Source organism: Podarcis vaucheri (assembly GCF_965113315.1).
Source record: "Podarcis vaucheri genome assembly, chromosome: 13".
Classification (NCBI taxonomy): Eukaryota; Metazoa; Chordata; class Lepidosauria; order Squamata; family Lacertidae; genus Podarcis; species Podarcis vaucheri.
Window position 1 is genome coordinate 53,787,030 of NC_138751.1, and position 14,321 is coordinate 53,801,350.

A 14,321-nucleotide genomic window follows, 5' to 3' on the forward strand; every position below is an offset into this window, starting at 1 on the left:
CAGAAGGTAGAACAGCAAGAGGGATCGCTGTGCAGTGGAAGCAGCAATCCCTCTTGCTGTTCTGGCTTCTGGGATAGCTGTACAGCCTGCATTCGCTCCATAAGACGCACACACATTTCCCCTTATTTTTTAGGAGGGGAAAAGTGAGTCTTATAGAGCAAAAAATACGGTAATATTGCAACTTGCTCAGTTGATTTGGGAGGGAGGTCTTAAGAGAGACTGCTGCTGCCACCAGCTGGACCAGTGTATATTGCAATGCTTAATGTTTGCACCTTAGTAGGTTGAGCAAGAGACCCAACTCACGGACTGCATTCTTGGATTGACCCTAAGGTTTAAAGAACATTGATTGAAGAAGTAAGATGGGCAGTAACCAAGGAGAGGGCTTTTATGGAACAGCTTTCCTAGAAAGGCCAACCTAGTGTACCCTTGGCATCTTTCCAGTGCCACAAGAATACCTTTCTGTTCTAGCCAGGTCTTTTGAACACTTTATGTAGACTGGCACCTTAATATTTTTTCATTTTTTTCTGTGTTTGGTGAAGCTGTACACTTTACATTTGTCCCTACTGAAAGTAACAAAATGAATTTTAGGAAGTGTAAGGTTCTACACTTAGACAGGAATAACCAGCTGCATAAATATAAAATGGGGGACACTTGGAGTGCTAGTAGTACATGTGAAATAAATCCTGGTGGACCACAAGCTTAACATGAGACAACAGTGTGATGCAGCTCTGTCGAGAAACTTTGCATGTTGTCCTATTGCTTGAACTGGGGCTAGGTGGGTCACAAGTTGCAGCACCTTCTCTTCCAGCAAAACAACCAGTTTGCATATTCTCCGGCAGAAAGAAAAACATGGCACAGATGTTGCAGGTCACTGCAGCAGCTCCCTCGACCGCCCAGTACTCTGGATCCCCCCTTAAACTCCCCCACTAAATGCCCCTGTTCGTAAGCTCACAGAAGCTGCAATGAGCTAAATTTGACTGTTGCTGGCTACTAACTCCTCCACTTCCTCTTTCAGCCTGGCTTCCTCTGTACATGTACTGAAAACAAACTCATTTTTTTACTTCATTTGGCGGAGGGTGTGTGTGTGTTATACACCAAGGAGATGATGCTTCAAATGCACTGAGATCATAGTTGTTTTAAGCAAATGCTTGTGAGGTATAAAGCCTAACAAAAGAAAGTCAGAATGCAAACTGCATCAAATTATCTTTACTTATCTTTTGTCACTCATATTTCACACAGTAAATCTGACATAATACTGACCTCTTTTTACATTTCCATGTACTGAACATTTTGTAGAAATACACATTTAGTTCAAATACACTTTTTAGTTCATTCATAGTTCTGAGGAACAAGTCGTTCCTTTATATTGATTCCATGTCAGCAACATAAATTATATTTCCGTACCCTTGGAGATATCATTTCAAATAAAGGAAAAATACAAGATAAAAGGGTTCTTTTTTTCTTCTTTCACTTGCTTCACATTTATGCATACATAAGAAACTGAACACAAATTGTGTCAAAATATATACACATGTAAACATCTTCTTTTAAGTCACTTACCTCATATAGTGCTGCTTTTTCCAGAAAATGTACACTCCATACTGGAAACTTAGCTATTATTTTCACTTTTCCAATGGCACTACTTTTGCCTATGAAACAATTTGAAGGGGGCAGAGGAACTATAATTTCCTAAGTCCTGCCAGACTTGCTTTAGCTTTAGTTGGGGGTAAATGACTTTTTCTTTCCCCTTTTCCCCTTCACACATTATTAAAATGGTTCCCTTCCCACTGGTTTCACGCCTCCAACCTAGTATATCCCTTTCTCAGCCCCCATTGCTGTCAGAGCAACAACAGTGGAGGAGCGAACAAGACGGCATTTGTGGATGAGCTTCCTTTGCTGCCTGCAGAGAAGGAAGTTCTACAAGATCCACCAACCTCTCAGCCCCCCTTCCCAGTAGCATAGATTTAAAATAATAATAATAATAATAAATTAGGCAAAATGTGGCCATTTTCTTAAAATGGTCTGTTGGTGACTTTTTCAGATAGAAAAGTTATTTTCTTGGCTAAATAATGATTATCTTCTATCATTTCCCAAAAGATAATTTTTAATACTGACTTGTTTTAGAGCCCTGTAAATACTTAAGCTTATGCACAATTTTATTTGGGAAGGTAAAAAAAATAATTAACATTATTTTGACTCTGGGACCAGACACTTAAATTGTAAGTATTTAAACATATGTTACCTAAATAATCTCAAGAAATATGATATATTTCTATTTTTTATTTACTCAATTAAATGTAATTTAGAGTTAGGAAATAGAATTTACGTGTTTCTCATAATAATTCACCATCACACCCATAGGTTTAACAATGCAATCCTTTCTATGTCTACTCAGAAGTAAGTCATGCTGTGTTCGGCTAGGCTTTCTCCCTAGTAAGTAAAAGGAACGCAGCCTTAATCTTTCATGAAACAAGTTATATATCTACTAAAAATGTTCTGCCAAGTACAATTGATCCTTGGTTATTCTCAAATACCATGATTGTTTGGCACACAACTATGGCTCAGGTAGCAGAGGAGCTCAAGCTGCCAATGAATAACTAAGTGTCCAGTGATACCATTTCCAATAGAAAAAGCTCCTGTCCTGAGCAATGGTCTCTGTTTGCAGTCGTCATGGGGTTCCCATCAATAAATAGAATGTCAATGCAACAATAAGCAACAAGCAGAATGGAGAAGAGAAGGTCTGATAGGCAGCTGACGGCATAAAAATATCTTCATACTTGTAAATACTGACCACACGCTCCGAGACAGGTGGAGAATCTATGTCATGCCTAGTTATAGAACCTAAAATAGTTAAAGAACAGAGAGCAAGAAATTGAGCAGGGTTGCTTAAGATGTTAACTCTATTTCTCGCTAACTAGCTAGCATTCAAAATGGTCAGTCTGATCCAATACAGTGGTACCTCGGGTTACAGACACTTCAGGTTACGCATTTTCGGGTTGCGCACCACACCGAACCCAGAAGTACAGTGGTGCCTCACAAGACGAAATTAATTCGTTCCGCAAGTTTTTCGTCTTGCGAAGCACGGTTTCCCATAGGAATGCATTGAAAATCAATCAATGCATTCCTATGGAGACCGTCCAGGGACCGTCCCCGGACCTGTTTTAAAGCAAGGGAAGGGGCAGCGGGGAGAATCGCTTATCCCCGTTGTCGCCCTTGGTTCAAAAGGGGTCCGGGGACGGACCCGTTTTAAAGCAAGGGAAGGGGCAGCGGGGAGAATTGCGCACCTTCCCCTCTGTCCCCTCTTTTGAAGCAAGGGGTGGAGGGGAGAAGATCGCTTCTCCCCGTTGCCGCCCCATGGTTCAAAAGGGGTCCGGGGACAGATCTCTCTGTCCCCGGAGATTGCGGGGCTGGCAACGGGGAGAAGCGATCTTCTCCCCGCTGCCCCTTGCTTCAAAAGAGGTCCGGGGTGCGGGGGCAAGCTTCGTTTTGCGAAGCAAGCCCATAGGGAAATTCATCTTGCGAAGCAACTCGAAAACGAATAAACCTTTCGTCTTGCGAGTTTTTCGTCTCGCGAGGCGTTCGTCTTGCGGGGCACCACTGTACCAGAATGGGTCACTTCTGGGTTTTGGCGCTGGCGCATGTGCAGAAGCACTAAATTGCCCTTTGCATATGCACAGAAATGCCGAATCACGAGCTGCACGTGTGCAGATGCAGCGCTGCGTGTTGCAAACCTGCCTCCCACACGGATCACGTTCGCAACCTGAGGTTCCACTGTATTTTGCTCTTTTTTTAATGTGCAAAGCATGCATTCCTACATCAAAGATGGTAGCAAGGTAGTCTGGTATGGCTTGGTCCTTTGCGAGGTATCTTCTTACAGCAAAGAAAGCTATGCATAGATCTGTAACAGCTGCCAATTCCTGGGAACGTGAAGGTCTCCTTGCCAGCATATAGGCATAGTGCAAGGAACTGAGTTCTCTACAATAAAAACCTAAGTATACTTACTTATTGGGGAGATCTCCCTAATAAGGTTGAGCGAACATGCTTTGGATTGAGAGAAGAGACAAAACTACAATAATTCTGGAGTGCTATGTAACTTCTTCAAGTGACATCATGAACTAAAAAATAAAGCATAGCAATGACAGCTTAAATACAAATCATGCAAACTACAGTGGAATGGAATTAGTTCTGCTTATGGTGAATACATGATGGATTAGATATTGCTAACTTCATGCATTCCTACTGGAAAACACTGCTGCTTTAAATTAACTGCAGTTAATTAGAAACTCAAAAGAAGAACAACTTACCCTGAATTGCTGGGCCCCAAGCAAATAAATAATACCAGCTCAGATGAAGATCTACAATAGTTTCATCTCTGGGAACCTTCACAGGACGCTTGAATCGACATGTTACACGGTTGTTTTCAAAAAGACCCTCTTCGTCTCTAGCAGGATTTCTTGGGATTTCTTTTGCCCACTGTCCAACATTGTAGAAGTGATGTATTCTGACTCTTCCATTGTCATCGTGAACACAAGCCATGACATCATCTCCACCCTAAATGGAGAAACCAAAATAAGGATTCCACTCTTACATCACCTGTACCCATTAGAAACGAAGGAACTGTTCACATGAGATCTTCAAATCACAGACAAACCATTAACAGTAACAAATCTCTTAAGCAGGAAGAGGTGTCCCTACTACACCCTTGTGCAGATTAATTGAAACAAACAGTGTAGTTTATTGTACAAAACTCACATATACATGTACAAAACTCACATATACGTACATTAGTAACGGATAGGACCTCTGCTATTTTTAAGCAGCATTTGAACACGGTTTGGCATGGAGTCTACTAGTTTCGAACAGTCACTGTTGATTTTCGGATGCCTGTACCACACTTGAATCAGCGCCTGAATGAGCTTCTCCATAGCCGTACAGTCTACAGCACGGAGGCAACTTTTGCACATAGCCCACAAATTCTCAATGGAATTTACGTCCAGGGAATTCCCTGGCCAATCAAGTACCTGTATTTGCTGCTCTGTCATGAATTTCTTCACCATTTTCGATGTGTGACAGGGGGCTAGATCCTGCTGCAATATCCCAGTACCGTCAAGATACCTCTTTTCCAGCTCTGGAATAACTCTCTTTCGTAGAACCTCAATATATTGTGGCAAGCACATCATTCCTTCTATTGGCTGCTGGCTTCCGACACCATAATCATCAACTGACTTTTTGTGTTTGTTTTGAGTACAGGATTACGAGTAAGATAGAAAACATGCTTTGTTTCAATTAATTTGCACAAGGGTGTATATATAGGCTGATTCTATCAGAAAGTTCTTCCTGATTTAAACAGATACTTACCCCCTGCCTAGATTCTGCCAGCTATACTCTACTAATAACAATAATGGGTTACCCAAGAGATACCAAGAAGTAAGGCTGAAAACAGGCATTTCCAACATTTCTCTTTTTATGACTTTTCTAGGGATTAAAATAGGGCTACTCCTGTTATATCTATTTGCTGTCCATGTAGCTGCCTTCTTCATGTGCAAGTCAGGGTAGGCAAATCCAAGTTTGACATCAAATTGGTGTCTGCGTGAGGGAAGTTGAATGCTTCCCAAGGTCCATCACCCCAAGCACTTTTCTCCCAACCCACCTCCAATAACAGAAGAGTTGGGACAGAAATGCCTCTACTGACTGAGCACACAAAGGTAAAATGCACGTTGCTTTTAACTCTGCTGCTATGCTGTATGCATGAACATGGCAAGTCTGGCCCCATGACTAAGCAAATGTGTGAGTATTCTGTGTTCTGGAAAATGTGATCTCAGAGAAAAGCTGTGAAGCATCAACAGGTTTTTCCCCCTATTCCTATTTTCTACTCCTATCTGCATGCTGCTTAGTAAAAATAATTAGTAATGTTTACTTTCTAGAGACAAGCTAGAGCAGGATGTATGTGGGTGCGTAGAAACTACCCAGTTGCACACAGGCAAAATTTAGACATATTGCTCTGCCCACCTTGTCTCTGGCCCCGCGCACTACTGGCATGTAACTGGCAGAAGACTGGCAAGAAGGGTATGTTCCTCGGGCTGACAAACGCTCCACAGTGCTTTACAGCTTCATCTGAGATGCTTTAAAGCAGATTTTTGCCACTAGACAAGTACCAAGTACCCCCCAGTTGCTGAAAGGGTAAACCTCCCCCTTCATCCAGCGTCAGGATGACTAGCAAGTCCATGTTCGGAGGCTGTGATCTCTAGCTCCAGACTTCAAATCTCAACATTGAACTGAAAGGTGAAATGCACTGTTCTGTTGACCAGGCCTTCTGCTATTTATTTATACCAGGCCTGGATAAGCAAAAGCCTTCTTACTGTTTGGCCATTCACATGTGCTGATGCTTCACAACTTTCTTTCCCTCTGTGCCCAAAGAATGCCCTGACACTGAGCACAGACCATCCATAGCAGCTCCCTAAGCAGCCCTAACACGGTGGTGGTAAATTATGGTAGAAATAGAGAGGGTGTTCATCAGACAAAGAGAAAAGAGCTCTTTATTTCATATATCCCTCAAACAATTCCAATAATCTTTGCCATCTGCTTTGAGTCTTATTTTTTCAAAGCGCTTGGGGGCACTATTAATTTGGTGTTTGTGGGCACCCTTGATAAATACGAAAGTTGTACAATATTTTGTACTTTACTTCTAGGGATTTATTTATTTTTTTAACTACCTGAAAATCAATTTTTAAAAAAATTTAAAAGAGAAAGGACCTGTCCAACATCAAGAATGGCATAAAAGAATTGCCCTCACTTGTGTTTTCATTCCCCATTGCTTGAGCACCCAGTCTAACATCAAACAAGTGGACCTTGGGCATAAAATGGAAAGGTTTTACTTTTAACACTTTTCTAACTTACCATTTCATGTCCAAGTATACAATTGTGCAAATCAATACATTAACTTAATTTTTATTCATATGTCCTTTCTTTCTCAAAAATGAATCAGTGCTTCATTATTATTAACACCATCTTACCATTTTCTTATCAGAGGAAAATCCCACAGCTACCCAACCATCTGTCTCGGCACTCAGTTCAAACTCTATGTCAGCTCCTATTCTGCGGTAACTGAGAAAGTAGTCACAAGTCTCTGCATTACATCCTGGTTTACCATACCTACATGTGACAGAGGAGACAAAAAAATCACTGCCTATAATTCAGAGATATACAAGGAACGTTTCTGTTTAAGTCAACCTGTACTTTCAATCCAGCTGAAAAATTTGCTACTGACTTAGTGTTATGTCTGATGGAAATCTATGGCAAATAGCACTGCAGTCCAATCACTGAGCATGCATAGGACAGCAATATTAAGCACACAAATGTAGGCATCATATAGAGACACCCAAGCCTAAATGTCTCTAGATTGGGCCTCTGGTGTTTTTATTATTTAGCAAATCATGAATTACTTTTTATAATAACTTAGGGTTATATTCAACATAGTGCTAAGTTGCAGCATCCATTAGGATAAGGGAACCTTCACCACCCAAATTCGTCATGGGGCTTTCCCCAATCTTCCAGACATACACTTGGGGATGGAGTCCCATTGCGTTAGCACTAATCATTGCACTAGCACAGCGATTTAGCTGAATGAGGAAGTAGTTTCACAAATGTCCCAAAATAACTTTATTATTTTTATTACTTGTATTAAAAAGGTGTGATCCACTTCTCTTGGCACTATGCCTACTTACAAAATCTTAACATAAAAAGAGTGTGTCTAATCAAACTATAAATCAACAAAACCAAAACAATAAAAACAGAAGAGCAGAAATTCCAAAGAGAAGAAAAATGACTGAACAGTTTTAATGCACATTTAAAAAATGGATGTTGGGAAGGTCTATCAAATATACCTGGGGAAATAATTCATAATCCAGATTCCATATTGGATAAGGCCCTTTCTCTTAACCTCATCAAGCAAACTACTAATATTATTACATAAAATGTGCAAAAGCATTATCATGCATCGCTGAAAATGGGGTAAACATAAACCCCAAAACATAAAGAATTGGTGACAAAGATCACAAAACCAAAATCAAGTTTAGCTTAATGTATATTCTACTAAACTATTAATCTATTCATTTGTGACATTGGTGCATTGCAAGAGACCCTTCTCCTTTATTAATTGCTTCTGCTGATTTGTCAATTTCAGCCGAATCTAGTCATTTCAATTGCCACTTCCAAACTGCAAGAGGTTGAGGGGCTTTCCAATGCTTCATCTATAACTCACCACAGCAATCAATACACTGTACATAATTTCCTCAATTACATTCAGTAAAATCAAGAAAGGGTCTAAAGCTACAGTATTTCCTGATATAATCTTAAGTATACCACTACAAACATTTTAAAAAAAAGTTCTTAGCAACATTTAAGTTTGGCAGCAGAGAGTATCCTATTAAGCTGAGCTGGTGTTACTGGAACAACAATTTATACTAAATTTCTGGAATGAAAGACTTAAGGAGACAGTTCTGATTGGCTGAGATACAGAAAAGCCTATTTATTTTTTTAAAAAAAAATGTGATTAAGTCTCTGAGATCCTTTTCCAATGTAAGCATTTTAAAATGAAAACAGCAAACTAAGTTGTTTCCATTCTACTCTTAAGGTTATCCTTCAATTGTTATCCATGTAGATGATGCTATTCTTGTTTTCTACACCCAGGTAGGCCAGATCATCAATCAATTTCGTCTACACTGTCAAAATGAACAGTTTTCCATCAATTACTTATTTATTTATTATTGAGATTTATATTTCATCCATCATCCTGGGGTTGCACAGTGGGTTACACCAAAAGAAGAAAGAACAGTTTATTATCATTAAATATCTAGAACACATACTGTATGTCTCTATGTTTTTAAACTTTTTTGAGCATTTAGAGATACAACTAAAAAGCTGACGATACGAAGCAGGTAGTCACAACGACACCATCCAACACCAATCTGTCAAACAAGGTCCACCTAAACATTTGGGCCACCCATATTTTTAGCAAAAGTAGACTTGGGGAATTTCTTCAGGCGTTAATCTCGGTCTGAGTTTAAGAAACAAAGTTGGTACGGCAAGTGCCATGAATTCCTTCATGTATACTGCAAACAAGTTCCAAGTCACACAGGAGCCCATCATCATTACTTTAGTCTTTGCCAGTCTTAAATTACCGTATTTTTCGCTCTATAACACGCACCAGACCATAACACGCACGTAATTTTTAGAGGAGGAAAACAAGAAAAAAATATTCTAAACGAAACAGTGGGTGAATGATTTTTGTGGTTCATGCTGTGGCCACAGACTTGTGATCTGACAGTGAGTTTGGAGCAGCCCAATGCAAAAATCCTGAGGATCCATGTGGATCCATGCTTTGTAACCACGGAGGAGGGAAGGAAGGGGAACCATGGATCCTCTGCTCACGACTGCAGCAGATCCCCCCCCCCCGCCACCCGCAGGCATTCGCTCCATAACCCGCACAGACATTTCCCCTTACTTTCTAGGAGGAAAAAAGTGAGTGTTGTGGTGCAAAAAATACGGTAAATGCAACTTTCTGTCCAATGGCTGTGTGCCATAATCTCTTAAGTTCAGGCATCAATCATTCACATCTCAGTCATATTCCAGTTTTTTGCAACTTCGAACCTGGCTACTACTAGCTGAAAGGTTATCAATAGCTTCTGTAATACGGTCTCGTTATTTTGGTTACCCCAGAAAAAAGAGATATTTTTATATGGATTGTGTTTTTATGAAAACAGAAAACTTTGGGTAGGCTATGCACCAAAAGGTAGTACATAGGTAATTTAATAAATGTACTGATTGACGGATGGATGGATGGATGGATGGATGGATGGATTGCATTTCTATACCACCCTTCCCGCTAAAGGAGTTCACAGCAGTGAACCACAAGCAATAGACAATAAAAACATATTTAAAAAATAAATAAGGTTTGGCAAACAAGAGTTCTTAAGTGGAAAATATATTTCAAATTCCAGTAAACATGCATGTCATTGGACTCAAGATTGCAATGTAACAGCCATAGATATATACTAGTATTAAACATTTATATAAACAATTCATGGACAGCACATGTTTGGGAGCCAGAATGTCAGCATTTATAAACTTAAAAGCAAACATGTTTCATACCGACCTAAAGCATCCTTTTGTTTTCCCACAGTCATCCACTTTAATTTTTGCAAATGGATCCACTGGAGGAGCAGTAGGAAAAGGATAACCTTGAAGAATCAAAACAAATAATTAAATATGTGGCAGAATATACTTTCTTTTAAAGAATAAACTTTCATATAAGTAAGTTTTGTCCTGGCATATATAGTTCCAATTCTATCAATGTTTAAATTTTTTAAAATTTGGGTTGCTCCTCACCACTTGTTTTTAGCCGTTCTTTATTTTAGGGGGCGGGAGGCAGGGCATATATATATATATATATATATATATATATGCTTTCGTATATATATATTCCAAACTGCCAGAATAGATAGATAAGACAGATCTAACCCTGGCGTATATAGTTTTAATTTATTAATGTTTAATTGTTTTGTTAATTTTGGGGTTCGCTCTCCCCCTCGTTTTAAGGCATTCTTATTTTGATCTGTAAAGGGTAACCTTGAAGAATCAAAGCAAAAAATTAAATATGTGGCAGAATATAATAAACATATAATAAACCAAACTGCCAGGATAGAGAGATATAATCCTGGCATATATAGTTTAATTGCTTTGTTATTTGGGGGGGTTTGCTCTCCCCCTTGTTTTAAGGCGTTCTTATTTTGATCCACAAGCCTCCTTGAGTTCCCGTCAGGGAAAATCATCATCATCATCATCATCATCATCATCTTTTTTCCTTAAAAAACGTTTAGGGATACTCTCCTTTTCCTACTCATATTGAAATAATAATAATAATAATAATAATAATAATAATAATAATAATAATAAATTGTATTTATATCCTGCCCTCCTCAGCCAAAGCCGGGCTCAGGGCAGCTAACAACAATAAAATAATACAACACTCTAAAATCATTTCATTCTAAAATTAATTCAAATCAAATTGATGGCAACCATTGGGCTATATACTGCCCCTCAATGAGGCCAAACAGATTCACAAAATGTTTAGGAGTATGTATACCCCCAGAAAAAAGTACCCCACCCCGTGTACCCAGGAAAAAGCTATAATAATAATAATAATAATAATAATAATAATAATAATAATAATAGGGCCTTTGGCCAGATCCAGCCAGGGCCCTTTCTTAGCAGGCTGGTCCCGGGAGGCGTCGCTTCGCCTCTCCCGCCCTCCGGCGCCCGCTTTCCCGGGGGATCCCCGCTGGCTGCTTGCGGTGCTCCGAGCGGTGGGCCCGAGGAGCCCTGAAGGGGCGAAGGGGGCCGCCGCCGGGGGAAGGCCTTCCCGCCTGGGCCCCGCCGAGGGGGGCGAGAGGCGCCGGCCGGCCGCGCTCTCCTCCGAAGCCCCTCTCTCTCCCGCCGGGCCCCTCACCCTCGTCCGAGAGGAAGCGCATGTCGTAGAACTCGCTGGCGAAGGTGCCGTACGAGGAGTCGTGGCGCTGCCGCTGCTCGCCCGCCTGGGCCCCGCCGGGGTCGGCGTCCCTCCCGCGCCCGCCGGCCGACCCCGCGCCCCCGCCCCCGCTCGCCGGGCTGCCCCACGACGAAGAGGACGGCGCGGGCCCGGCCAGCAGAAGCAGCCACAGCAAGGCGGCAGCGCGCGCGGCCATGGCGGCGGCGGCGGCGGCGGCGGCCCCCTGACTGGAGCCGGGCTGCTTCGTCTTCCGTGCGCCGGCGCCTCCGAGGCCGCCTCCGCTCCCGCGGCTCTCCGGGCTGGAGGGGCTCAGTCCCCGGAACCGGTTTCCTCAGCGCCTGAGGGAGCGGGGGTGGGGGGAGGAGAGGGCTCTGAACATGTGCAGAGCGCCCTCCCCACGGCCGAAAGGGGAGGCGGCAGGGAAAGGGGGCTCGGGAGCATGTGCAGAGCGCCTTCCCATCGCCACCACGGGCTGGACGAGTCCATGGGAAACCTGGTCTTTTTTGCTTTTTACATAGGGAAACACACACACACACGCGGGCCTAGCCAAGGGGGGGGAGTAGGGGGACGGCTGCCCCTCTCTATCAATCAAAATCAATACAAAGCAATTAGAAATTGAGGTTTGCCGCCCCCCAATAAATGCTTGTGTGTGTGTGTCCCCCCCACAAATTCTGGCTACGCTTATAGACACGCATCTCTCCCCAAAAATCTACAATCAAAAGATCGCATGTCTTCCCTGCTTCAATACAAAACGTGGAGCTTGACCCGTGAACCTGGGTGAGTTTCATAATGGGATTCTCCCCCACAAAATCAAACACGTGTCACTGCTGCCTTCACAGGCTGAAGCATAATCTTCAATAAGTCCTTACACCAGTCTATTGTCCCACCCTGCCTGAAGTCGTCAACTATTGTCCCTCTGCCTAAAAAATCCACAATCAGTAGTTTGAATGACTATAGACCAGTTGCACTGACTCCAATCATCATGAAGTGTTTTGAGAAACTGGTGCGCCGTCACATTATCTCCTGTCTTCCATCAACTTTTGACAACTACCAGTTTGCATACAGAGCAAATAGATCCACAGAAGACGCCATCAGTACCACTCTCCATGCTGCTCTGTCCCATCTGGAGCAGCCGGGGAGTTATGTGAGGCTGCTGTTTGTGGATTTTAGCTCTGCTTTTAACACTATCCTCCCCCATAGACTGGTGTCCAAGCTAGAGGCGATTGGACTCTCCAACTCCACCTGTCTCTGGGTTTTGGATTTTTTGTCAGAACGTTCCCAGAGGGTTAGAGTAGGGTCACACATGTCCACAGCCCTTAGCCTTAACACCGGCTCACCACAGGGTTGTGTGTTGAGTCCCCTGCTCTACACTATCTATACGTATGACTGTACAGCCATCTATTCCAGCAACAAAATCATCAAGTTTGCTGATGACACTACGGTGGTGGGGCTCATTTCAGGAGGGGATGAGTCCGCCTATCGGGACGAGGTGGAGCGGCTCTGTGTTTGGTGTGGAGAGAACAATCTGGCTCTTAATACGGCTAAGACCAAGGAATTGGTGGTGGATTACAGGGGGAAAAAGGCGGACATTCAGCCCTTGTATATCAACGGGGAACGGGTGGAGAGGGTGGCGGAATTCAGGTTTTTGGGAGTAGCTATCGATCAGGGCATGACTTGGAGCGCACATACCACTGCTCTGGTGAAGAAGGCCCAGCAGAGAATTTATTTCCTCAGACTTTTAAAGAAGAACAATCTGAGTGAGAGACTGCTGGTGTCCTTCTACCGAGGCTCCATAGAGAGCATTCTTACATACTGTATTTGTGCTTGGTTCTCCAGTTGTACAGCTAGGGAGAGGAAGGTGCTCCAGAAGGTCATAACCACAGCCCAAAGGATTATTGGTCATCCTCTCCCATCTTTGGAAGAACTGTACGGTTCCCGTTGTCTTAGGAAAGCAAATAACATCCTGCAGGATTCATCTCACCCGGGACACTGTCTGTTTGCACTACTGCCTTCTGGCAGAAGATATAGAAACATCAAGTCAAAGACAAATAGACTGAAAAACAGTTTCTATCCAAGAGCTGTGGCCCTTTTGAATGCTGTAACTCGTTAGTGTGACCTGGGAGTTTGATGGGTGTGGTGTGGGTGTGGCTGGAATGTGGTTTGTTTGGTTGTTGTTGTTGTCTTGCTTTTGTTGTTTTAAGGGATGGCATCCAATTTCGTTGCACTTTGTGCAATGTTGCACTTGTGTAATGACAATAAAGAATCTATCTATCTATAAACATTACAAATCCTGGACTCGACCCATGGCATCAAAAGCACATTTGGCCTGCCAGCTGATTCTGAATTAGAACTCCCATTATCCTTGGCTTGCTGGAGCTGATGGGAGTTGTAGTTCAGAAACAGCTGGCAAGCCAAAGTCATAGAATTGCACAGCTGGAAGGGATCAGGAGGGTCATCCGGTCCAACTCCCTGCAATTAAGGGATCTGTTCCCCCAACATGGGGCTCAAACCCACAACCCTGAGATTAAGAGTCTCGTGGTCAGACCTCACCTGGAGTACTGCGTCCAGTTCTGGGCACCACAGTTCAAGAAGGACACTGACAAACTGGAACGTGTCCAGAGGAGGGCAACCAAAATGGTCAAAGGCCTGGAAACGATGCCTTATGAGGAACGGCTAAGGGAGCTGGGCATGTTTAGCCTGGAGAAGAGGAGGTTCAGGGGTGATATGATAGCCATGTTCAAATATAGAAAAGGATGTCACATAGAGGAGGGAGAAA

The 14,321-nt window shown here is 42.6% G+C and overlaps 1 protein-coding gene and 1 long non-coding RNA gene across 2 annotated transcripts; one reads left to right on the plus strand and one right to left on the minus strand.

Moving 5' to 3' along the window:
- Positions 1-1,191: 1,191 nt before the first annotated feature.
- On the minus strand, positions 1,192-11,863 carry FRRS1L (ferric chelate reductase 1 like). The gene is made up of 5 exons (XM_082195188.1): positions 11,507-11,863; positions 10,154-10,238; positions 7,014-7,152; positions 4,305-4,551; positions 1,192-2,841 (listed from the first exon to the last, which is right to left on the minus strand). The coding sequence occupies exons 1-5, from the start codon at positions 11,739-11,741 to the stop codon at positions 2,669-2,671; spliced, it is 879 nt and encodes a 292-aa protein (XP_082051314.1). The 5' UTR covers positions 11,742-11,863; the 3' UTR covers positions 1,192-2,668.
- Positions 10,245-10,953, plus strand: LOC309516456. Its single transcript, XR_014212940.1, has 2 exons — positions 10,245-10,468; positions 10,503-10,953. It is a non-coding gene; the product is annotated as an uncharacterized lncRNA (long non-coding RNA).
- Positions 11,864-14,321: the final 2,458 nt, after the last annotated feature.